The sequence below is a fragment of the Bufo gargarizans genome, chromosome 5, assembly GCF_014858855.1.
Source record: "Bufo gargarizans isolate SCDJY-AF-19 chromosome 5, ASM1485885v1, whole genome shotgun sequence".
NCBI lineage: Eukaryota > Metazoa > Chordata > Amphibia > Anura > Bufonidae > Bufo > Bufo gargarizans.
Window position 1 is genome coordinate 237,779,790 of NC_058084.1, and position 27,053 is coordinate 237,806,842.

At 43.0% G+C, this 27,053-nt stretch overlaps 1 protein-coding gene across 1 annotated transcript in view; it reads left to right on the plus strand.

Annotated features, from left to right (window-relative positions):
• TEX10 (testis expressed 10) overlaps positions 1-27,053 on the plus strand; it is a 184,509-nt gene that overhangs the window by 80,479 nt on the left and 76,977 nt on the right. Inside the window, exon 9 of the mRNA XM_044295097.1 lies at positions 17,628-17,716. Within this exon, the coding sequence (XP_044151032.1) occupies positions 17,628-17,716 (89 nt within the window). The remainder of the gene's footprint in view (positions 1-17,627; positions 17,717-27,053) is intronic.

Below are 27,053 nucleotides of genomic sequence, written 5' to 3' on the forward strand. Positions count from 1 at the left end.
GCTGCAGCTAACGATTATTTGAATAATCGATTAGTTGCCGATTAATTTCTACGATTAATCGGGAAAAACGACAAAATTACAAAACAAAGCGGTTTATATGATTTTACCTGAAAAATTATGTTCAAAGGCCATATTAAAACAAATTGTGGATGGCACTGTTATGGGGGGATCTGTGGGTGGCGCTGTTATGGAGAGGGGGATCTGTGGGTGGCGCTGTTATGGAGAGGGGGGATCTGTGGGTGGCGCTGTTATGGAGAGGGGGATCTGTGGTGGCGCTGCTATGGAGAGGGGGATTTGTGGGTGGCGCTGCTATGGAGAGGGGGATTTGTGGGTGGCGCTGCTATGGAGAGGGGGATTTGTGGGTGGCGCTGCTATGGAGAGGGGGGATTTGTGGGTGGCGCTGCTATGGAGAGGGGGATTTGTGGGTGGCGCTGCTATGGAGAGGGGGATTTGTGGGTGGCGCTGCTATGGAGAGGGGGATTTGTGGGTGGCGCTGTTATGGAGAGGGGGATTTGTGGGTGGTGCTGTTATGGAGAAGGGGATCTGTGGGTGGTGCTGTTATGGAGAGGGGGATCTGTGGGTGGCGCTGCTATGGAGAGGGGGATCTGTGGGTGGCGCTGCTATGGAGAGGGGGATCTGTGGGTGGCGCTGCTATGGAGAGGGGGATCTGTGGGTGGCGCTGCTATGGAGAGGGGGATCTGTGGGTGGCGCTGCTATGGAGATTGGGATCTGTGCACTGTTATGGGCATAACAGTGCACAGATTCCTTTCCCCATAACAGTGCACATATCCCCCCTCCCCATAGCAGTGCCATAGACCGATCCCCCTCTCCATAGCAGCGCCGGCCCTGCTGCTCACAGCAGACTAATCACTTACTGCATCTTTATTTTACCTTACAATCATGACGCTCCAGTAACAACTAACAGGCAGAGAGGAGGGCGGCGTAACGTCACTTACTCACGTGACGCACCTGCTCCGCCCACTTTATGAATGAAGGAGGTGGAGCAGGTGCGTCACGTGAGTAAGTGACGTTACGCCGCCCTCCTCTCTGCCTGTAGTTGTTTACTGGAGCGTCACGATTGTAAGGTAAAATAAAGATGCAGTGACTTAAAGTAAACCGCCCGCCCGCATAGCAACGAATCAGCGATTATTCGATAACTGGATTCGTCAGAAACTAATCCAGTTATCGATTATTATCGATTACATCGATTAATCGTTGCAGCCCTACTTAGGATTGCTGAAGAAAGATGGAAGAAAGATCTCTTGGCCTCTGTTGTGGTCTGAGGCTACCTTTGGCAGGAAACCTGGGTCTAATTTTAACACAATTTTATCCTCCGTGATGGAAAGGTATGGTTCACGAATAGAGAGAGCTTGAATCTCTCATAGTCTTTTAGCAGAGGTAATTGCTATAAGGAAGGCTGTCTAAAATGAAAGTAACTTAATTGAACAGTTCTCCAACGGTTCAAACGGGGAACACATAAGGTTATTGAGTACCAGATTCAAGTCCCAGGTTGGGGTGCGAGATCTTACTTAAGGTGGGTCTAAGTCTACGGGCTGCTCTTATAAACCGCTTAATCCATCTATGGTCTGCCAGGTTGGTGTCAGAGGGCGCTTTAATGCGGAAATCTGAAGGTAGATTGAGAGAGACCTAGTTCGAGACCATTTTGTAGAAACTCCAGAATCTTTTGGATGTTAGGCCCTTCAAGGTTTGGATTCTTTTCACCTGACCATGAGCAGAACCTTTTCCAGATTTTCAAATATATCGCATATGTCACCTTTTTCCTGGAGTATCTCAAGGTGGCTATGACTTTGTCTGGCAGGCCCTGAGATTTTAAGATGGAGACCTCAGGATCCAGGCCGTGAGTTTTAGGAATTCCGGATGAGTATGTAGTAAAGGACCCTGGTATAGGATGTCCCCTCTGAGTGGGAGTCTCACCGGGTCGTCTATTGCCAGTCTCAGGAGAGGAGCAAACCAACTCCCCTTGGGCCAGAACAGGGTGATCAATATCACTGTGGTTCTTCCTTCCAGTATCTTCTGAATGACCCTCGGGGTGCGAGGCATTGGAGGGAATGCGTATGCTAGATCCCAACACCATTTCCCAGAGAAGGCATCTATTCTCCAAGGATGGTCTCCCGCATTCAGGGAGCATAATGTTTGTAATGTCGTATTCTTTTTTTGTTGCAAAAAGGTCTATTATAGGAAGTCCCCATCTCTGTGTTAGCATGTTGAAGACCTCTTGATTCAGAGCCCATTCTGTGTGGTCTATCTTTTGCCTGCTTAAAAAGTCCGCTTCTAGATTTTGGGACCCCTTCAGGTGCATTGCTGAGATGGATCTTAGCTCTTTTTGCAAAGGAGAAAATTTCCTCTGTGATATTCTGGAGTCTCCTTGATCGAGTTCCTCCCTGGCATTTCAGGTAGGAGACCACGGTCGTGTTGTCCGATAGGACCTTAACATGCTGCCTTCTTATCAGCTGCCAGGCTGAAAGTAGAGCCTGAACCACGTACAGTTCCCTGAAATTTGAGGATTGGATAGATATGTGGTGCTTCCAAGTTCCCTGGAAGTAAGCTTTGTCGACTTTCGCTCCCCATCTGGCATCCGAGAAAATTGTTATTGACGGCGATTTGATCCATGGAACCCCCTGGTAAAGATTCTTCTCCTTTGTCCGCCATGAGAGAGAAACCTTTGCTGACCCTGGAATCCAAAGCTTGAAATCTAGAGCCCCCCTTCTTGTTCCATTGGAACAATAGCCAATTCTGTATTACGACAGTGAGCCTGCACCCACTCCACTGAAGGTATACAGGAGGTTAGAAGGCCGAGAAGGCTCATCGCTTCTCTCACTGAGTATTTTTTCTGGTGTTGAAAGTGCCTCGCCTTGCTTACCAGAGACTGGATCTTGATCTGTGGCAGGAAAGTCGACTGTGTTAGAGAGTTTAGTATAACACCTAGGAATTTCACCCTCGTGGATGGTACCAACATCAACTTGGGTTTGTTCACAATCCATCCTAGCTCTGACAGACGGGATAAAAATATTTCTTAGTCTGACAGCAGGAGCCCCCTTGAGTCTGCTATAATTAAGAAATCGTCCAGGTACGGCACTATATTTAACCCTTCTTGTCTGAGTGGAGCTATCATTTCTATCACCAGTTTGGTGAATAACCTTGGTGCAGCTGAAATCCCGAAGGGTAGCGCTATGAACTGGAAATGGAGAATCTGATTTGAAAGGGTCTGAAATCGCAAACCTTAGGTATTCCTGGTGGTCTGGGTGAATGGGAACATGCAAGGAAGCATCTTTCAGGTCGACCGAGCACATAAATGCTCCTAGCTTTATTAGAGGTACAATTGATTTCACAGACTCCATTTTGAATTTTCTGTAAAGAATAAACTTGTTCAGTTGTTTCAGGTTTATAATAGTTTGAAAGTCTCCTTCCTTCTTTTTTTACTAAAAATAGAGTTGAATAGTACCCCTGACCTCTTTGAGACGTGGGAACTGGGATTACTGCCCCCTTTTTCACCAGGTCCTGGACTCCCTGGAAAACATTCAGGTTGGAGGATCTGGATGGCATCCTTGTTATGACAAATCTTGGAGGGGAAGGGAGGTGAAGTCTATCTTTTATCCTGACCGAATGATATCCAAGGCTCAAGGATTTTTTTATGTAAGTGCCCATGGACCTAGGAAGTCTTTCAGTCTCCTCCCTACAATGGCGTCATCGTTTGTCTTCAGATTTAGATTGGGGCTTAAGAAGGAAGCCTCTTCCTTTATTCCCCTTGGGATAAGCCCAACGGCCTGACTTGCCTTTCTCTCTACCAGCCTTATTTTGTCCACCATATGACCGAAAGGACTGGTTCCTTCTATAAGATCTTTCTTCGGGGAATCCTTTTTTCCTATCATAAGCTTTCTCTAGTATTTTGTCTAGAATCGGCCCGAATAAATATTCTCTTGAAAAAGGAATAAATACTAGATTCTGTTTGGATATTCTATCACCCGACCAGGACTTCATCCATAAAGCCAGGCGAGCCACATTAGAAAGTCAAGCCTCTTTAGCACTGAATCTAATAGATTCAGCTGAGGCATCCGCAAGGAATCCTGTAGCTGTCTTAAGTAGAGGGATAGACTGTAGGATTTCTTCCCTAGAAGTCTTGTTTCTCAGGTGATTTTCTAGCTCTCCTAGCCATAAATACATAGACCTAGCTACTGACATGGCTGCAATGTTGCTCTTAATATTATACATCGAGGCCCTTCTCAGAAGGGCAACTGCTTTACGTTCCATAGCACCCCTTAATTGAGCGGCATCCTCAAACGGCTGGGCAGTCTTTTTATTTACTTTCGCCACCTGCACGTCGATCTTAGGGGTCTTGTCGAATAGTTTGGACTGAGAAGGGTCAAACAAGAACAGATTTTTGAATTCCTTGGATATTCCAAGTCTTTTCTCTGGTTCTGACCACTCTTCCAGAATCATCTTTTATATTTTCGTTTATGGGGAAGACCCTGGATTTCTTCACTCTAAGGCCCCCAAACATTTTGTCCTGAATAGATAGACTTACCGTAGGTGCTTCTTCAATCCCCATTGTCGCTCTGTAATAAGTTACCCATTTCCTCCGAGGAAAAATATAATTTTTTGTTGCTTTCATAGATCTCTCCCTCAGAGATAGAGAAATCATAATCCCATTGCATGGAAGTAGAAGCCTTATGAGCGTCATCAGATTCCGAGGAGGAAATGATGTTAGAACGTGGATGTTCGTGAGAGGGCTGGCCTTGGGAATCGGATGGAGCAGTTCTAGCGGCCCTAAGTTCCTCCTGAACCACGGATCTAATACCATCCATAAGGGAGGGATGCTCCTGCCAGATCACATCAGAAATACACTCTTTACATAGCTTCTTTCCATATCCATCATGCAGTCTTTTAGTGCAAGAAATGCAGCGAGGAGGTTTTTTAACCTTTTTCTGAGCCTCTTTAGTCTGAAATTAAATAGATATGGAATAGAGGCATCAGTAAACACACCAGGCAGAAAACTTTGATTTGAAATGACAAGCAGACCCCCAGAGGGATACTTACAAGAGGCAGGGAGGGAGCATCAAGCTCCATGGAAGTTTGCAGATCGGGACCTGACATGCTCTGGAAGTAGGGGACAGTATACACTGTACTGGTACTTACAGACCTCAGATCAGAGTTCCTTGGCCGTCCCACCTTTTATTCAAACACCTCTGCCTTCTGCGCTTGTGCTTCCGGGTTGCGTCACATGACTGGACCCAGAAGTGACGTCTCAGACGTCGGCGTGCGCCCACGCCGGCCGCTGCTCAGCCCATCCCACCTGGTAAACCAGGAGACCGTCCTCGGACCCTCTTGGAGAAACACAAAATAAAAACGGGTGTAGGAAAAATTCAATTTCCCATCTTCATCTCCCTGCCAGCCCGCATCTTCTTTGACCCTGGCCACAGTGGGGACAGGAACACTGAGGTGTGGTCGTGGGAGGGGGCAATTTCACCTCTTCTGTTTCCTGCCCCCACAGAGGTCATGGGTCAATCTCCTGTTTGGCCGTCATGGTGGTGATATGGGAAAACATGATTTTTTTTTTCTAAAAATGCTCTTAGTGTGTTAAAAAAAAAAAAAAAAAAAAAAAGGTTTAAAAAAATGAACTATTTGGTATGGCTGCGTCTGTGACAACTCGCTCTACAAAAATATCACATAATTTACCCCATCAAGTGAACGGCGTAAAAAAACAAAACGAATAAACATTATGCCAAAACAGTTTTTTTTTGTCACATCACAATTTTTTTTATATCAGTCATATGTATCCCAAAATGGTAGCAATAAAAAGTCAACTCACCCTGCAAAAAAACAAGCCCTCACAGAAGGTTATAGCCAGAAAAATAAAAACAATATGGCAACACAAAAACATGATTTTTTTCCCCCCTTCTAATAATGTTTTTGTGTAAAACGTTAAAATAAATAAACATATTTGGTATTGTTGCGTCTATAACGACCAGATACACAAAAATATCACATGATCTAGCCTATTAAGTGAACGGTGTAAAAAAAATATATAGAAAAATGACACCAAACTGCTTTTTTGTGAGTTCACCTCCCAAAAAATTTGAAAATCTACCAGAAAGGCAAATGTGCACCAAAATGGTGGCAATAAAAACTACCCGCAAATAACCTCACACATCTCAGTCAACAAAATAATAGAAAGTTATTTCTCTAAAAACCATGACAGAAAATTCCATGTTACATAATCCAGATGCTGCTCCTTCCCTTCTGAGCCGTGGCATATCACCAAATAACAGTTGAAAAGATGGGTAGCAAATTGTGGGGGGATATTCTCCTGTTATCTTTTTGTGAAAAAAAGTTTGGGCCTAAAGCACAATTTTCTTGTAAAGAAAAATAAAAATAAATGTAATTTTCCTTTTTACAGCCAAGAGATATACATTCTATGACCCTGTTGGTTCAAAGTGCTTGCTACACCCCTTAAAAATTCTTTTGGTGGTGTAGTTTACAAAATATGGTCACTTGGGAGATTTTCACTTTCAAATGCAACACAGCGCTCTTAGACTATTCCAGCAAAATCTGCCTTCCAAAAATCCTATGGCACTCCTTGCCTTCTGTGCCCTATCGTGTGCATACAGCGGTATACGACCACATATGGGGTGTTTCTGTAAACTTCAGAATCAGGGTAAGGCTGCTTTCACACTAGCGTTCGGGTGTCCGCTCGTGAGCTCCGTTTGAAGGGGCTCACGAGCGGACCCGAACGCAGCCGTCCAGCCCTGATGCAGTCTGAATGGAGCGGATCCGCTCAGACTGCATCAGTCTGGCGGCGTTCAGCCTCCGCTCCGCTCGCCTCCGCACGGACAGGCGGACAGCTGAACGCTGCTTGCAGCGTTCGGGTGTCCGCCTGGCCGTGCGGAGGCGTGCGGATCCGTCCAGACATACAATGTAAGTCAATGGGGACGGATCCGTTTGAAGATGCCACAATATGGCTCAATCTTCAAGCGGATCCGTCCCCCATTGACTTTACATTGAAAGTCTGGACGGATCCGTCCGAGGCTACTTTCGCACTTAGCTTTTTTTTGCTAATATAATGCAGACGGATCCGTTCTGAACGGAGCCTCCGTCTGCATTATTACGATCGGATCCGTTCAGAACGGATCAGATCGAACGCTAGTGTGAAAGTAGCCTAATAAATATTGAGGTTTGTTTTGTTGTTAACCCTTGATGTTACAGGAAAAAATTGATTAAAATGGAAAAACTGAAAAAAGTGAAACTTTGAAATTTCACCACTATTTTGATTTAATTCCTGTGGAATACTTAAAGGGTTAACATTTCTAAAACCAGTTTTGAATAGTTTGAGGGGTGTTTCTAAAATATATTTATGGGTGGTTTCTATTATGTGAGTTTCACAAAATGACTTCAGAACTGAACTGGTACTTAAAAAAAAAAAAAATGATTTGGGAAATTTACTAATTTTTGTTTTTAAATTGTTTCTAAAATTCGAAACCTTCTAATGTTCTAAAAAAATAAAATGACATTACCAACATGATGGCAACCTAATGTAAACATGGTGAATGTTAGTTAATTAATATTTTTTTTATCATATCACTATCTGTCTTAAAAGCAGACATTCAAATCTAGAAAACAGTGATTTTTTTTTTTCTCAAATTTTCATTAGCTTTTTGATTTTTTTTTTTTTTTTTTTTTCAATAATGGTAAAATATATTGATTCAAATTTACCATGAACATAATGTGCAATGTGACAGGAGAAAACAGTCTCTAGCTTGGATAAGTAAAAGCAATCCAAAGTTATTTCCACATAAAGTGACCTATATGTCAGATTTACAAAATTAGGCCTAGTCGGGAAGGGGGCAAATGGCCCATTATGGAAGTGGTTAAACATCAATACATGAAAGTGTACAGTTAGAGTAGTCATTATGGAATATTCCACCCAAGTAGTAATGGCAGATATAACTACATAAAAAAAAAAAAAATTGACGTGCTTCTGATAGAACAGATGGCCTTGACTGTTATGTAACAAATTAATATCGTATAATTGATCTGACTGGTTTAACATGATTATGTAACAATATAAATATTTGACTAAAGACTGTAATAATAACTAATAAAAAGAACATTTATACCTTCCAAGAATATACTGCATCTAAATGTAAGACCTGGAGTAAGGGTCAGTTTAGGCTACTTTCACACTAGCGTTCGATTGGATCCGTTCTGAACGGATCCGCTCATAATAATGCAGACGGAGGCTCCGTTCAGAACGGATCCGTCTGCATTGTTTTAGCATATAAAAGCTAAGTGTGAAAATAGCCTCGTACGGATCCGTCCAGACTTTCAATGTAAAGTCAATGGGGGACGGATCCGCTTGAAGATTGAGCCACATTGTGGCATCTTCAAACGGATCCGTCCCCATTGACTTACATTGTAAGTCTGGACGGATCCGCACGCCTCCGCACGGCCAGGCGGACACCCGAACGCTGCAAGCAGCGTTCAGCTGTCCGCCTGTCCGTGCGGAGGCGAGCGGAGCGGAGGCTGAACGCCGCCAGACTGATGCAGTCTGAGCGGATCCGCTCCATTCAGACTGCATCAGGGCTGGACGGCTGCGTTCGGGTCCGCTCGTGAGCCCCTTCAAACGGAGCTCACGAGCGGACACCCGAACGCTAGTGTGAAAGTAGCCTTACATGGGCCGATACACAGGGCAATGATTGGGCACTAACAGTTTGTTCCTGATCGTTGCCTACTCTTGTGAGCTGCATTTACACGTCTGTTTGGCGATGAACAATTGCTACAGTTATTCATCCACTTTCACCTTCATTATTTGTCGATAACACATCCCTGGTTATAGATGGCGCTGATTTTTTGTGCCATATGAACGATTGGGTCTTCAGTGGCACGTATACTCAGAACAATTATTATGAATGAATGGTTTGTAAAAGAGCTGTAAGCTGCCATTGTTTGTACTTAGACACTTTATCTTAACCCCTTCCCGCACAGTGGGAAATTAGTTTCCGCATCCTTCTGTACATGTATTATGTACTGATCAGGCGGGCACAGGAGCTGTACTTGCTTGATCAGTACAGGGTCCTGGCTGACAAGGCTGTACTGCCTTGAACCAGCCAACAGGCCCTCAAACATTTCAGCAACTCTACTTGGCTATTAAAGGATGTAGAGTACAGATCCCAAAAGCCGAGCAGAGCCAATGAAAATCCAAAGGTGCTGAGCGGTTTGAGAATTGCTGCTGCACCTTTGTGGTTTCAGCTTTAGTTTCTTAAAAGGGTTGTCCAAGTTATTTATTTATTTATTTTTTGTTATTTATATGTTTCTAGCTAAGCAAATGTAAGGGGGTTTACAATGCACTTCCTTTATCTACAGTGGCCTTGTTCTCCTAGTTAGCTAAGCTTCACATGACCTGTGATGTCCTCTTCATTCCCTGCTTTGATGACATTCGTGCTCAAGCCTGAGGGAGCAGGTCTACCTCTGTGCACAGAATGTCATTGTGAAGGCTGTGCTGGTTGGAACACCAAGCCATGTCCCCTGCACTGCCAGATGTGCGGACTAAGGCTACTTTCACATTAGCATTCGGGGCTCCGCTTGTGAGTTCCGTTTAAAGGCTCTCACAAGCGGCTTGGAACGCATCCGTACTGCCCTAATGCATTCTGAGTGGATGCGGATCCGCTCAGAATGCATCAGTCTGGCAGCGTTTGGCCTCCGCTCCGCTCAGCAGGCGGACACCCGAACGCTGCTTGCAGCATTCGGATGTCTGTCTGGCCGAGCGGAGGTAAACGGATCCGTCCAGACTTGTAAGTCAATGGGAACGGATTTGTTTGAAGTTGACACAATATGGGTCAATTTTCAAACTTATCCGTCCCCCATTGACTTTCAATGTAAAGTCTGGACGGATCTGTTTGAGCTACTGTCACACTTAGAGTTTTTTCTAAAATATAATGCAGACGGATCCGTTCTGAACAGATTCCATCGTCCGCATTATATGAGCGGATCCGTCTATGCAGACCCCAGATGGATCCGCTCTGAACGCAAGTGTGAAAGTAGCCTCAGCTGTCTGCCTAGTCTCTCCCCTCCCACTGGATTCTTCAGAAACATTTAACCCCTTCTACCATCACCAGCACAGACTGAGCAGCTGCTGGGTTTCCTTTTCTCCAGGCACTGAGGAGACAAAATCTGTGCACAGGATCTTCCCTCCCTCCTCGCCCTACAGACAGAAAGCTGACAAAGACTGGAGGCTTTCTCTCCTCTGTACTCTTCTGCTGTGATGTCTGCACATTGCTGATACACACAGGATCTTCCCCCTACCTCCCTTTTGTGCAATGTCATAGTACTGTACAGCTGAGACTTACAGTCCTACACCTACTGCATTGCTGCATTGTATCCCAGCAGTCAGACTACAGACATGGCAGCACTTTTATTCACTCCCTTTGAAGAGCAGGTTGAGGGCAAAGGCAGTCTTTATTGATAGCCTCAGAAATTGTTATAAACCCCCACAGCTCTGCAACTGCATGTAACATAGACAAAACTAAGGAAATGAGTAAATATAATATTTTTTTGTTTTCCTAAAACTTGGTTAGCAGATGTATAAAACTGACTTTTTAATGACCAATTCAGTTCTCAAGAGACTGAGGGGCTTATAAAAACCATGACCCTATTTTCAAAACTACAGCCCTCAAATTCATCAAAACTCTTTTTTTTTTTTAATTTTTTTTAGAAACTTTGTTAACCACTTCAGCCCCGCTAGCTGAAACCCCCTTCATGACCAGAGCACTTTTTACACTTCGGCACTACACTACTTTCACCGTTTATCGCTCGGTCATGCAACTTACCACCCAAATGAATTTTACCTCCTTTTCTTCTCACTAATAGAGCTTTCATTTGGTGGTATTTTATTGCTGCTGACATTTTTACTTTTTTTTGTTATTAATCGAAATGTAACGATTTTTTTGCAAAAAAATGAAATTTTTCACTTTCAGCTGTAAAATTTTGCAAAAAAAACGACATCCATATATAAATTTTTCGCTAAATTTATAGTTCTACATGTCTTTGATAAAAAAAAAAAATGTTTGGGCAAAAAAAAAATGGTTTGGGTAAAAGTTATAGCGTTTACAAACTATGGTACAAAAATGTGAATTTCCGCTTTTTGAAGCAGCTCTGACTTTCTGAGCACCTGTCATGTTTCCTGAGGTTCTACAATGCCCAAACAGTAGAAAAACCCCACAAATGACCCCATTTTGGAAAGTAGACACCCTAAGGTATTCGCTGATGGGCATAGTGAGTTCATAGAACTTTTTATTTTTTGTCACAAGTTAGCGGAAAATGATGATTTTTTATTTTTATTTTTTTCTTACAAAGTCTCATATTCCACTAACTTGCAACAAAAAATAAAAAATTCGAGGAACTCGCCATGCCCCTCACGGAATACCTTGGGGTGTCTTGGGGTGTGAATTTCCTGAAAGTTATTTAGGTTTCAATTCTGTTGATTAGTCAGATGCCATTCGGTCCAAATATATTCAATCTGAATCGAAAGTGCCCCAATTCCCCCAAAAATTATTGTATGACACTGTGATTTCCTTGTATTAGATCCTACCGATTTCAAACTCTTTAACCCTTTAAGGACTCTGCCATTTTTCACCTTAAGCAAATATTGAAATTTTTCAGAAAATTTCCAAAACCTTATTTTTAAGGACTAGTTCAGGTCTAAAGTCACATTGTGAGGCTTACCTAATAAAAAAAAACAAAAAACACCCAAAAATGACCACATTTTAGAAACTACACCCCCAAGGTATTCAAAACTGATTTTAAAAATTGTTAACCCTTTAGGTGTTCCACTAGAATTAAAGAGAAATGTAGGTGACATTTCAGAATTTCACTTTTTTGGCATATTTTCCATTTTAATCAATTTGTTCCGCTAACAAAGCAAGGATTAACAGCCAAACAAAACTCAATATTTATTACCCTGATTCTGTCGTTTACAGAAACACTCCATATGTGGTCGTAAACTGCTGTACGGGCACACGGCAGGGCGCAGAAGGATAGTTGCCATATCATATTTGAAGCCCCCCTGATGCACCCCTAGAGTAGAAAATGACCCCATTTTGGAAACTACGGTGGAAGTTTTGTTGGTACTATTTTAGGGCACCTATGATTTTTGGTTGCTCTATATTACACTTTTTGTGAGGCAAGGTAACAAAAAATAGCTGTTTTGGCACTGTTTTTTTGTTTTTATATTTACAATGTTCATCTATGTTTTTATACAGCAGGTTCTGACTGACCCGGCGATACCAGATGTTTACTATTTATTTATTTAAGTTTTACACAATAACAGTATTTTTGAAACAAAAAAATCATGTTTTAATGTCTAGTGTGAGAGCCATAGTTATTTTTTGGGAGATTTGTCCCCCCCCCCCCCCTCCCCTATATTTTGCAATCTTTTTTTACTTTTTGGAAAAGGACCCTTTTTAATTTTTGGGGGTAAAACATTTATATATATTTTTTCCCACTCTGGGACTTCAATACTTCTGTATTGTGATGCATTGGCTGTAAGTGTATTACAGACTGTGATACACTTAAAGCCTGCTTGCCTGTGAGATCCATGGGACTGGATCTCACAGGCTGTCATGAAACGCAGCCCACGATGCCTTAGGAAGGGCTGCCTTCTCTGCTATCGGGTCCTTGTCACAGCAGAGCAGGGACCCGATGGGTGCTCCCCCCCTCTACAGACATTGCACCTGCCGCGGTCATCGCTGACCGCGGCACTTCAAGGGTTGCATACAGCAGGGGTCTGGCTATCGGTCACTGCCGGACCTCTGCCGCTGATCGGCGGGCGCAGCTCCTGCACCCGCCCGATCAGCCCACTGTACATGTAGGGCACTGGTACATTAAGGACCAGCGCCGTACATGTACGGCGGGCTGATCGGGGCGGGTTCTTAGGGATGTCGGCTGTTTTAACCAATTCCATGCAGTGGTCCTTAGGGACCGCTGTATGGAGGGGCTAACCATCGGGCCGCTGCTCTGCTGTGGCAGCGGCCGATGCTTGAAGGGTAAACTGAAGGAGGGAGCTCCCTCACCCATCAGACCACTGCGCCTCACAGGCCATCCGGCTTGCCATGGTAAAGCTGGATCAGGCTCATGCTAAAGGCAGGAACCTGATCACGCTTAGGCCTCTTTCAAACGTTTACGGGCTGTTTTTTTGCGTTCCATATATGGAACCATTCATTTCAGTGGTTCGGCAAAAAAAAAAAAATATATATATATATCTATATCTATCTGACTGTACTCCGTATGCATTCAAAAATAAAAGTGAAAAAAGTAAAAAATAAATAATAAAAAATTCCTATATCCACACATAATTGGTTAAAAATGTAAAAAGTAAAAAAAAAAAACACTAAACATGTGCATCGCCGCATCCGTAAGGACCTGATCTATAAAAGGATCATGTTACCTTTACCGCATGGTGAACACCATAAAAATATATATATATATATATATATATATATATATATATATTTTTTTTTAACTCTAATGGAATTACAAAATGGTATAAAAAGTGATCAAAAGAGTAATATGTATCAAAAATTAGCCCGAATCAAACCGTGACCTCATTCCACAAAACATGAGGGTGCAATGCCCACCAATGCAAACATTATAGAAACATTCCTGTCACCTGACCTCTGACAGGGAGCTGCCATCCACACAATTAACCCCTCAGGTGCCGAGGATGGCAGCGCCCTGTCAGAGCTCTGTCCCCTTCACCATGGGAACACCTCGGATTTAGAATATACCATTGGATCAGAGTTTTCTCCAATCCGATGGTATATTTTAACTTCAAGCGTCCCCATCACCATGGGAATGCCTCTCCATGCTCAGCTCATCGCCGATCCACTGCGTGACACTCCGGTAAACAAAGCCATCTCAGCCCTGCTACTTGCCCGCAGCAGGGCTAAGCTACTGAACAAGCTACCTGCCCGGCCCCTGGAACTGCATGTCCCGGGCGTCAGGCGATACGATTACCACGTCCCTGGTGCACAGACCAAATGGCGTCCATAAAAAAAGGACTGGAGTTGGGGGTGGGGTTCAAAGGGACAGGGACGGAGAGTGGTTTAGGGATCCGGAACAGCTGCAAATGGAAAAAAAATATCTTTGCAGCTATTCCTGATGATCTTTTTTTCTTCTTTTCAGTAGGAAAGGGGTTAAATCGCTGTGGTATGCACCACAAGTCCCAACAAGCAGCACAGAGAAGAACAGAACCTCTCTTCATGCAGTCACCAGCTAGAATGGCTGCATCCAGGGAAGTTCTGCCTCTTCCTGTGCAGCTATTGCGCTGCCATTGGCTGGAGCGTTGTTCCAGCCAATAGCATGCAGGCAGGGGAGAAAAAACACTGTAGTCCCCTGCCTCACCTCGCAGGTGACCGGTGCTGACTTGTTCAGTATCTGTGGCCTCCTCCCGACCCTCCCCAATGCCTCTGACAGCTTCCAAAAATCATATGTACCCTAAAATAGTACCAACAAAACTGCCACCTTATCCTGTAGTTTCCAAAATAGGGTCACTTTTTTTGGAGCTTCTACTCTAGGGGTGCATCAGGGGGTCTTCAAATGGCATCTTAAAATTATCCCAGTGAAATCTGCCCTCCAAAAACCACAGGCGTTTCCTTTTGCGCCCTGCCATGTGTCCATGCAGCAGTTTATGATCACAAATGGGGTGTTTATGCAAACTAAAGAATCAGCGTAATATATATTATTTTGTTTGTCGGTTAACCCTTGCTTTGTTACTGGAAAAAATTTATAAAAATGGAAAATCTGCCAAGAAAGTGAAATTCAGAAATTTCATCTACATTTTCCTTTATTTCTTGTGGAACACCTAAAGGGTGAACAAAGTTTGTAAAATCTGTTTTGAATACCTTGAGGGGTTTAGTATCTAAAATGGGGTTATTTTTGGGTGGTTTCGATTATGTAAGACTCGCAAAGGGACTTCAGACCTGAACTGGTCCCCAAAAAATAAAATGGCATTCACAAAATGATCCAAACATAAAATAGACATGGGAAATGTAAAGTGATAACTATTATGAGGTATCACTATCTGTTTTTAAAGCAGAGAAATTGAAATTTGGAAAGTTGCGAATTTTTCCACTTATTTAGTCAATTAGTTTTTTTTATAAAAATGAAAAATATTGGCAGAAATTTACCATTATCATAAAGTACAATGTGTCACGAGAAAACTCAGAATGGCTTGGATAAGTAAAAGCGTTCCTAAGTTATTGCCACATAAAGTGACTTTAATTTCCAAAAAACAGCCTGGTCCTTGAGGTGAAAAATGGCAGGGTCCTGAAGGGGGGTTAAAGGAAAATGGAGATAAAATTTAAAAATGTCACTTTTTTTTGTCAGATTCCCCATTTTTTGAATCCTTTTTTTTTTTTTTTTTAACATATTGAGGGATAACAGCCAAACAAAACTCTATCTATTACCCTGATTCTGCCGTTTACAGAAACACCCCACATGTGGTGGTAAACTGCTGTATGGGTGCATGGCAGGGCGCAGAAGAAAAGGAGCGCCGTGTGGTTTTTGGAAGGCAGATTTTGCTGAACTCGTTTTTAGACACCATGTCCCATTTGAAGCTTCCCAGATGCACCCTACAGTAGAAACAATTAAAAAGTGACCCCATTTTGGAAACTGCGGTATAAGGTGACCGTTTTGTTGGTACTATTTTGGGGTGCATATAAATTTTTAATTGCTCTATATTATGTTTTTTGTGAGGCAAGGTAACCAAACGGTGGTTTGTCACCGTTTTTACTTAGTTTTTTTTAAATAAAGTTTGTCTGACAGGTTAGGTCATGTGCTATTTTTATAGAGCCGGTTGTTACAGATGCGATGATATCAAATATGTCTACTTTCTTTGTTTGTTTTACATAAAGCATTTAAAAAATAAAATTGTCTCCTTTTTCTGAATGCCATATTTATTTATTTTTTTCTGCCGATCGTCTTGTACTGGGGCTCACTTTTTTGCGGAAAGAGTTGGCGTTTTTATTGGTACCATTTTTGGTACATATTTTTTGATCATTGGTAATCTTGGCACAGTTTTTATTTTTACAGCATTCACCTGAGGGGTTATGTAATGTGGCATCTTTATAGAGCAGCTCATTACGGACGTGGCAATACCTAATATGTATACTATTATATAGGTATTTTACATTTTATATATATATATATATATATATATATATATATATATAGGTTTTATACAGTAATAGCATTTTTGAAACAAAAAAAAAAAAATGTTTGTCTCCATAGTCTGAGAGACATGGCTTTTTTAGTTTTTGGCCAATTGTTAGGTAGGGTCTCATTTTTTGCGGGATGAGGTGACAGATTGGTACTATTTTGGGGGGCATACACCCTTTTGATCACTTGGTGTTGCACTTTTAGTGATGTAAGGTGATCCAGTGGGTCTGATGGCTCTACAGTACACTGTATAGTGTACTGCAGTGTATTTTCCTAAACAGAAGGCCTGATCAGGACCCTGTCAGGCTTACATGCTATGGCAAGCCTGGATGCCTGTGTAAGGTCTCCAGTTGCCGTGGTAAGCATCGCCGAGTCTGTGACAACCTTCTCTATAAAAATACCACATGATCTAACCTATCAGATGAATTTTGTAAATAACAAAAAAAAAATCGGTGCCAGGGGCACAGAAAGTGTAATATAGAGCAACCAAAAATCATATGTACCCTAAACTAGTACCAATAAAACTTCCACCCTAACCCGTAGTTTCTAAAATGGGCTCACTTTTTTGGAGTTTCTACTCTAGGAGTGCGTCAGGGGGGCTTCAAATGGGACATGGTGTAAAAAAAAACAGTCCAGCAAAATCTGCCTTCCAAAAACCGTATGGCATTCCTTTCCTTCTGTGCCCTGCCGTGTGCCCGTACAGCAGTTTACGACCACATATGGGGTGTTTCTGTAAACCTGTAAAGTAATAACTATTTTTGTAGGTATTAATATGTATTATAGAAGTACAGAAATTGAAACTTCGAAATTTGCAAGTTTTTCCAAATGTTTGGCAATTTTATTTAAAAAAAAAAAAGATTTTTTTTACTCCATTTTTCCAGTGCAATGTGACGAAAAAACTATCTCAGAATGGCCTGGATAAGTCAGTGTTTTAAAGTTATCACCACTTAAAGTGACACTGGTCAGATTTACAAAAAAATCGCCTGGTCCTTAAGGTGAAATAAGGCTGTGTCCTTAAGGAGTTAAATCAAATGCAAAAACGTAAACCTCTGTGTTTTCTAGGCCAGTGGAGACTCCCTGACTGTTAGAACAATGGATAACATTTTCTGTCCATTATATGTACTGTTTACAGTAAAGGTGACTATTGTATGTCACCTAGGTCTACACAGAAGCACCTGGAAAATAAATTTGCATAGATCTGTTTACATGGTGAAAATGGAGTCCAAATTTGAAAAAAAAAAAAATCAAAGGGAAGGTTTACATGACTTAAGAAGCTACATGAGCAAAGGTATTAAAAACCATAGTAATCCTGATAGCTCCTTGGGCTCAACTGGATGGATATTTTATTTATTTTTTCTAAGCCTTACAATGGGTTACTAAGAAATAATTCTTAATTACAGGTCTTCGTTTGGAAATTGGATGTGTTCCGCCTTTGAAAGTACAATATTTGATGTGGACTATTTCAGTTTTTTGTTCTCAACACTTATAGGTAAAGTATGTCTTAGTTTGTTTATAATTTTAGTTTATGGTTATGTTACTAATGTTAAAGTTTTGAAATGCCCTACTGGCTTGCTTGCCTATCCTTACGTTACAAATGTATCCTCTGTATGCCTACTGTTTTACTGTTTTGAACATACCCTGATTTATTTATTTATTATGGAAATCTGTTCTTCTCATAAATTAGCTTTTATTCTTACCTAGCAGTAATTTATCTTTATGGATTCAGGTAGATAAGTAGTCATAGCCGTGTAAACAAAAGGTTGAGCACAGATTGGGATACAAATTGTGTAAAATTTAAATGCAGAAATAAAAGGTAACTTACTAATTATGTAACAGTGTAAATTTCAGTACCCCAGGAATAGTAATATTAATAGATATTTACAGGGTGAGACAAATGGCTGGGCACTCTTTAAACTGCTGCCATTTTTGTAAAGGAGGCTGCATTATTTGGTGGTGGAGACATTCAGGCACCATTTTGAAATCTGCAATATTTAAATTCAGCTCCTGTTTTTCCAGTGGGAAGGGGTCATGTGATGCATCAGTTTTGGCTAGAATTTAAAATACACACTGAAAGAGTCAGTTGTGACCTATCTTTACCTGTTGAGGAAACTTTGACCCTGTTTAACTTTAAAGAGCTTAAAATGATGTATTCTGTGTGTCCACCATTCGGCTGAAAGCATATGGTTTAAAAGTGTTTTCTGAGATTTTTATATGGATGACCTATCCTCTGGATAAGTCATTGGTATCTGATTGTTGGGTGTGCGACACCAACAATTAGCTGTTTGAGAAGGCAGTGCAGCGGCCTTCTCTAAGCTTACCAAACGCAATGCTCACAGGAGCACCACTGCCTTCTCAAACAGCTGTTTGGCGGGTGTCCTGGGTGTTGGACCCCTACTGATCAGATACTCATGACCTCTCCAGAGGACTGTTAATCTGTATAAAAATCTCAGAAAACCCCTTTAAACGTTTAAGTCTTCGTGAACACGCTGAGTAACTGCAAGTGATAAATCGCAGCACTGTAGGATTTGCCAGTCATATTGCTCAATACCTGTTGGGTCTGGTGGAGACATTCCTCGGAAACCCTTGCTTTGTGTGGTCAAGCATTATCCTACTGAAGAATGCGAGTTGGAAGCCCTGCCATGAGAGGCAACCCACGTGACCACAGGATGTCCTGCACATATCGCTGAGCTGTGTCCCTCGTATAACTACTAGGGGTGACTAAATGTCATTTGCGATGGTTCCCCTAATATTCACACCAGCAGTTGGGGCAGTGTTACACTCCACAGCAAAGGCAGGATTGAAGCACTCAGCACGAGGCCCCCCCATACTTAAACCTGACTGCCATGGGATCCCAAACAAAACCTGGTAACCTTTATGGTTCCAGTCTAAATTTCTTGTTCACAACACCACCACACTGGTTGGCTATCGGAGGCAGGACCTATAATGGGCACCGTGACACCACATTTCTTACTGTTAATGGCCTGGAAATGGTGTGTAATGAATGTGCTACCTATCTGGATGGTGGACAACAAAACTGTGGCAGCTGCTTTTGCTTGTCTGAGGAACCATCTTCTCTATTGGTGATCTGTCAGGGCCATCCTGAGTCTGTTTACTGTGTCCTCGTATAATTATGGTTTCCAACACCTCCTAACAGCTAGGTCTGAATGAGTATCCTGCTTCTCAGTCTATTGTGTGTCCTCTATTGTGTGATTGAACACTGGAGCCTTAGGGAGATTAATCATGTTCCTCTGGAGCAGGGCTCGGATCCTTTAGAAAGCCCAAGGCTGCCACAGCAACTGAATGGCCCATTTGATAACAGCAAGAGGGAACCTTCAGGCCCCAGGAGCACAGCACTCTTGGGGAAAGCTGGTCAGATACCGTGGTCGCAATCGACTTTGGCGTCTGTGGGTTTAAATGTGCATAATTGGCATAATCATCCATCATGGACATTGCCCTCTGATGTCCACTGTGCAAAACAGCAGGCACTTAGTAACTAATGCGCCGGCTGCACGGCAGTCATAAAGGTGGACCCATTGCAGCAAGAAAAAGCTTTTTGCTTGCTTTAAACCATGCCTTTACCAGATGATAAATAGATTTTTAAAGCTTTGCTACGTCAAGAAGATTCAAATTAGGATAAGTTGCTTTATACAAATTGCTAAGCCTTCCTAAAATCTTACATTACTGTCACACTTGGGGTCCATTCACACGTCTGCAACTGTTTTGCGGTCCGCAAGTTGCAAAACACGGACACCGGCCATGTGCATTCCGTATTTTGTGCACAGCACATGGCCGGCACTATAATAGAAATGCCTTTTCTTGTTTATATCTGCGGACAAGAATAGGACTTTTTATTTTTTATTTTTTCATTTCTTTTTTTGCTGCGGGGCCGCAGAACAGAGGTACAGTGTGCTGTCCGTATTTTTGCAGCCCAAATGAAAATGAATGGGTCCACACCCATTCCACAAAATTGCAGAACGGATGCAGACCCATTTTGCAGACGTGTGAACGGACCGTTATCCTATTTTTATTCCAGATAACCTTTTCACGGAACAGGTGCGGACCCATTTTGTGGACGTGTGAATGGACAGTTATCCTATTTTTATTCCAGATAACCTTGTCACCTAAACTAAACTCTCACTTTCTACGTTTGTTTGATCTAAGAAAGGACTTAGAATAGCTTTTAAGACAATGAAGTTTCATAGAAAATAAGGGGGATTAGGTTTACCTAAGTTAAAGGGGTATTCTCATCTTGCTACTTCATCCTCAATTGCTGACAGCTAGCTGTTCACTTCCTGGTTTTCTGCAGCTAAGGCTGGGTGGGCTTAGGCATCTAGAGTGAAGGCCGGCCACACCTCCTTATTACATCACACTTAGAGCTGAGTCCTTGCATGCTAGTTCATGTGAAGAGTATGACTCATCAGTCTGGCAGCCTGCAGTGTCTGTGATGCCCCTCCCCCTGCTGGGGAATCAGAGAGCCATGTGAAGTGAGCTCAGTGTACAGTAACACCTGGCTGTTCTGCACAGTTTTACACACAAAATCTCAGTCTGATCTTTTACAAACCTATTCTGTGCATCAAAAGCTTGACCAACCCCCACCGACCAGCACTGATGCAGATTTGTTTCCATTACAGCTGTACTCCAGTTGTGTATAAACCTTACACTATGTATCTTTATAGATGCATATACAGCCCAGCTACATGTGTCTTCGCCAGTCCCCGTCCATCACTTTGGCTGAATGGCTTCCTATACAGCCCTGCTACATCTTTATTCTACTCCCCCACTAGCACTGGGTCTGAAAAGTTACATATACAGCTCTGCTACATCTGTGTCTCTTCAACCAGCACTGTGTCAAAACAGCCGCATAGTCAGCCTGCTACATCAGTTTCTCTCTTCTTCCAGCATTGATGCTGACCGCAACATATACAGCTCTGCTACATCAGTTTCTCTCTTCCACCAGCATTGATGCTCACCAGCAACATATATACAGTTGGGTTCAAAATTATTCAATCCCCACTGAAATTGAGTGTTTTGGCCAGTTTGACATTGATTTTGATCATTTCAGTCATCTTGTTTACAATTAAATCAAAGAGGCACTTGTAAGTCAGACAAATATAACATAACATTTATAATGAAATAACCACATGTCTTTTCTGTGCTCACATCATTATCGGTTTTATTCAACCCCCAAGTGACATTCAATCTTAGTACTTAGTACAACATCCTTTTCCAGTTATAATAGCTTTTAAACGTGAAGCATAGCTTGACACAAGTCTCTTGCAGCGATCTACAGGTATCTTCGCCCATTCTTCATGGGCAAAAGCCTCCAGTTCAGTCACATTCTTAGGCTTGCGCGCTGCAACTGCTTTCTTTAAGTCCCACCAGAGGTTCTCAATCGGATTTAAATCTGGTGACTGCGATGGACACTTCAAAATGTTCCAGTCTTTAATCTGCAACCATGCTCTAGTGGACTTGGAGGTATGCTTGGGATCATTGTCCTGTTGAAAGGTCCAACATCTCCCAAGCCTCAGGTTTGTGACGGACTGCATCACATTTTCATCCAATATCTCCTGGTACTGAAGAGAATTCATGGTAGAAGCAAAACAGCCCCAAAGCATGATTGACCCCCCGCCATGCTTCACAGTAGGCAAGGTGTTCTTTTCTTCATAGGCCTTGTTCTTCCTCCTCCAAACATAGCGTTGATCCATGGGCCCAAACAGTTCTAATTTTGTTTCATCAGTCCACAGAACACTATCCCAAAACTTTTGTGGTTTGTCCACATGACTTTTGGCATACTGCAGTCGACTCTTCTTATTCTTTGTAGACAGCCTGGGAGTTCTGGCATGGAGTCCTTCATTATGCAGTGTGCGCCTTATTGTCTGAGCTGAAACTTCAGTACGCACATCTGACAAATCTTTTTTTAGTTCCTCAGCAGTCACACGGGGACTTTTCTCCACTTTGCACTTCAGGTAGCGCACAGCAGTTGAAGTCAGCATCTTCTTTCCAGGTGGCGTTTCAACAGTTCCCTTTGCCTTGAATTTGCGAATGATGCTTCCTATGGTGTCTCTTGGTATGTTTAATATCTTTGCAATCTTCTTATAGCCATTGCCCTTCCTGTGAAGAGAAATCACCTCATATCTGAAACAAACCACCTACATATTATTAACAGCAAGGGCGGCCACCGCTCCATTCAATGCCAGTGCTCTGCTATATTAGACAATCCCATTGAAAAGAATGAAGGGCGGACGCAAATGTGTGGTGCTCCCAAAGGCACTTTGCATGCTCCATTATAGGTCCAGGTCCCATAGGTGGGACCCGCACTTATCAGACATTGTAAGCATATCCTAGCTCCCAATATAAGGTGGGAATTAGGGCTGCAGTAAACTATTTCAGTAATCGAGTATTCTATCGATTTTTATTTTTTACGATTAATAGAATAAAAAGTTAATTAATTGACCGTTATACCTCATAAAAACTCATCGGACACCTTGCTATAAGTATTCAATACCCTTTGTTCCCCCCCGCCCCCCAGTGCCATCAGCTCCGTTCCCCTAGTGCCTTCAGCTGTCCCCCACCCCAGTGCCTTCAGCTGCACTGCCCTAGTTCCATCAGCCCCTCCATGCCATTCATTGCTATGTCCCCCACTCCCATCAGATCAGCCCCTCCATGTCCCCCAGTGCCGTCAGATCAGCCCCTCCATGTCCCCCAGTGCCAGTGAAATAAAATATTTAAAGCGAACCTTTCACCTCATTTTCACTTTTTAAACTATCAACAGTACGTTATAGATTACCTTTAGTGTGTTGTTATCCATGTTAGGTGCGCTTTCCTGCGCTCTTTATTCATCCAGAAATCGGCTTATAAAGTTCAAATTTTGTGCTTTAACAGTCAAGCAACAAGTCAAGGGGGTAGCCCTTTCCTCTCCTCTGGCCGTACCGCCCCTGCCCTAACGCCGCCTCTATGCCATGTAATTGACAGCAGGCTCACTCGCAGGGACGGCGCTTCTGAATCCTGCGCATGCGCCATCCTCCTCATTCGCCGCTCGCTCCCGTCTTTCTTGCGGACACAAGTGCGACCATGTAAGAGAATAGCGCATGCGCCGTACGCGATTCCTCCCTGCTTCTCTTCTCTACCTCCCGTGCGCGAGCTCCACTATCTTCATGCTCCAAGTGCCCCACGTGATCACTGTAGACTTGTAACCAGATTGCAAGCCAGTGATCATCGGGAGCGGAGCTTGTGTCCGCAAGAAAGACGGGAGCGAGCGGCGAATGAGGAGGACGGCGCATGCGCAGGATTCAGAAGCGCCGTCCCTGCGAGTGAGCCTGCTGTCAATTACATGGCATAGAGGCGGCGTTAGGGCAGGGGCGGTACGGCCAGAGGAGAGGAAAGGGCTACCCCCTTGACTTGTTGCTTGACTGTTACAGCACAAAATTTGAACTTTATAAGCCGATTTCTGGATGAATAAAGAGCGCAGGAAAGCGCACCTAACATGGATAACAACACACTAAAGGTAATCTATAACGTACTGTTGATAGTTTAAAAAGTGAAAATGAGGTGAAAGGTTCGCTTTAACTTTCCTGTAGGGGTGCCACACCACCGCTTCTTCCTCTTTTCTGTACGCTGCACTGGATCCTGGCGTCACACAGCGTTGGGTCATAGTGCGCGCTTATCTGCACAGCGGGATAACATGCTTCCAGAAGTGCGGTGAATCGTGATGACACACTTCTAGTCCGCAGCATATGAGAGCGCCCTTCAACGCCATGGATGCCGGAACTGTAAGACGGAGTGAGTCCCAATTAGATCGAGGTGGACACTGATATTCAAGCTTCCAATGTTATGGGGAGCTCGGTTATGTGCCTGTTTTTCTCTCTCTCTCTCTCTCTCTCCCCTCTTATCCCTGCTAGTGTTGTTGCGGGTATCAAAATTATACCCAATCGATAGTTTTGCCCCGGTATCGATGCAATACCAGGATTTGCCTTTTATCAATACTAGGCTGTGCTACTGCACAGCCCAGAATCACAGAACATGAGCAAGCTGCTGTCAGCGGGCTCATGTTCCCTCAGCAGCACGGGGAGAATAAAGCAGTCTCTCCCTCCCCTTGTGTTGCTGCTGCCGCCGCTGCCACCAATGGGGTGGGCGCACTGTGCCACAAATGATAGGAGGACCTTTTTTATGGGTTCGGACTTGGTTGGCAGGACATGTAAAGTGGCGCCCAGGGATCTCCCCGCACCTATTAATCCTGGGCACAGCTCCATTCGCCCGCTGTGCCCCATTACAATCTCCTGCTCCGTATGCTAATTACTACTATTGGCCGATGGGGAGGAAACATCAGCAGGAGACTAACTGGGGCACAGTGGGCGAACGGAGCAGTGCCCAGGATTAATAGTAGGTGCAGGAGAGATCGCTGGGCGCTGCTCTACATGTCCTGCTAACGAAGTCCAAACCCACGAAAGGTAGTCTTTAAATTTTAATACAGAAGGCGGGAGCCAGCAGCAGAATCACATTGCCAGCACCCTGCCTCTGACAGGGAGCTGCGATCAGCGACAGTTGACCTCTCCTGGGTCTCTGATCTGTTACCATGGCAGCCAGGACGCTACTGAAGCCCTGGCTGCTATAGGCAGCAGGGAGCTGACCTGTGCACAGAGCACAGGGCAGCACGGACAGTTGTGAGGTCCTATTCACCCTGATAGATCTCTATCAGGGTGAATAGGACAAGGGATGAAAAAAATCCCAGGTTCTAGCCCCTAAGGGGGGAAATAGTTGTTAAATAATAAGTAAAAAATAAAATAAAAAACACCAATATGAAGTATAAATTACATATAAAATATATAAACAATAAATAAACATATCACATATCGCCACGTCTGAAAAGTCCAATAGAAATAAATCTATGCCGGAACAGGAAAAATAAAATAAAAATAATGCATAATTCGCCATTTAAAAAAAAAATGCGGAATGCATGTGGCTTTTTGGGTTTATTTTTTTTTTTGCGTGGTATCGCGTATCGCAATACTTTTTTTATGGTATCGAAATTTAATCAAAAGTTTATCGCAACAATCTAATCCCTGCAGTCTTAGGCAAAAAAGTACCCAGGATATCAATCTGAACACGGTAATAAGTTAAATTTTTTTACCTCATAAGTAGGTTCCCTTTCTGAGGAATCCACTGGCATAATGGAGGAGGACAAGAGACAGGAGTCTGAGAGGGAGAATGTGACACGGTCCTGGTGTTTTAGGCACAATGGAGTTATCATGCAGCTGTATCTATTCCTCACTATTTTTTTGCATGATTATGTTCTAGAGCAAGTGTCACGGATGAAGTTAGCAGATAGCTGGAACATATAAATAAACAAGCGACTGGCTTGATCCTAAACTAAGGAGCTTATAGGTGAGCCCTATAAAACCCTAAGAGCTCTCCCTGACTGCTATACACATGCAAGAGTCTGTATGGTAGACGATTGCATGTCCACGTACCTAAGAACATCATACAAGAGGTAGAGAAGAACGTCTGCCAGATCTTCTCGCAGAACTAGCGGTGACAGCAAGCCTAAAAAAGTGCTAACCAAAAGGAAAAATGAGTGTCTTCTATCCTGTGTGACTGCACGTTTTCTCTATGTACTCACCACAGCCTATTGCTCCTATAATTTCCCAAAGTGGCTAGAGTTTGAAAAAGGCCTTTATTGGCCAAAACGTCACTGTATATTCAGCCACATTTCAATAAAAGCTTATCCTTTTGCAAGATTTATTGCTGGAGTTTTTCTTCAATTCTATGTACGGAGTGAGATAAAGTTGTCATCATGATTTTGTAGTAAAAAGAGCACAGAGAGACACTGAGCATGATCAGTCATGTTAATGCTCTGTGTCTCTGCTGTCTAGTGCAGGGCTTGTCTGTCATTCATGCTGTGAAAGACACGCATGGCATCTGCTCGTGTGAATCAGCCCTAAGTCCCCCATGGAAAGAGGCGCTGTTTATTGCACAATCTTCAGTCTACTGAGGGTTGGAGAAAGACTTCAGCCTTGTTTGTCCTGTTCTCTGGACCAAACAAGGGTAAGAAGGCTACAATGTTTCTTGTCTAGATGGATTAGACTTGGGATCTCCCTGGCTTACTTAGAGGCTGGTCTGTCTCCTCCAATGCTGTTAAACGCACATTCCACTTGTTCTGTATCTACATCTTGGGCTGAGAGATCTTGTGCAACTATTGAACAAATTTGTAGAGCTGCCATGTGGTCTTCTCCCTCTACCTTTTTTCGCGACTGTCGTTTGGATCTCAACTCCTTCTGATCTATCTTTTGGTAGAAAAGTTCTGCAGGCGGTGGTCCCTCCCTAAGGAAGGGTTCTCTTCTCTGTAATTCTCTCTGTGGTGCTGTCGTGGGGGGAGGGAAAAATGTTTACACTTACTGGTAATTGGATTTTCCAGACCCCACAACAGCACCCTTACTTGTTCTCTCCCTGGGTTTTTCTTTCCGTTCCTTCTAGTTGCACCTGAGTGTTGCCTAAAAATAAAATACGGGTGGAGTTCCTCTCTCTTGCTCTGTAAACCACTGAGATGGGAGTGAGGCTCCACCTTTTTATTCTGTAGGTTTCTTTTCCCCGGGGGCAGATCCCCTCTCTCTGTGGTGCTGTCGTGTAGTCTGGAAAATCTGATTACCAGTAAGTGTAATCAAAATTATTTTTCTCCCCTTTTTTCCTTTTGAAGTCCTGTGTTCAAGGACTACATTGTAATGGGAATAGTTTTCAATTATTTCACCAATACTATTATTCTGATATTGAATCTTCAATTTTGAAAATGTTATCAAATACTGTCAGGGTGGATTTGATTTAAATCACTAGGC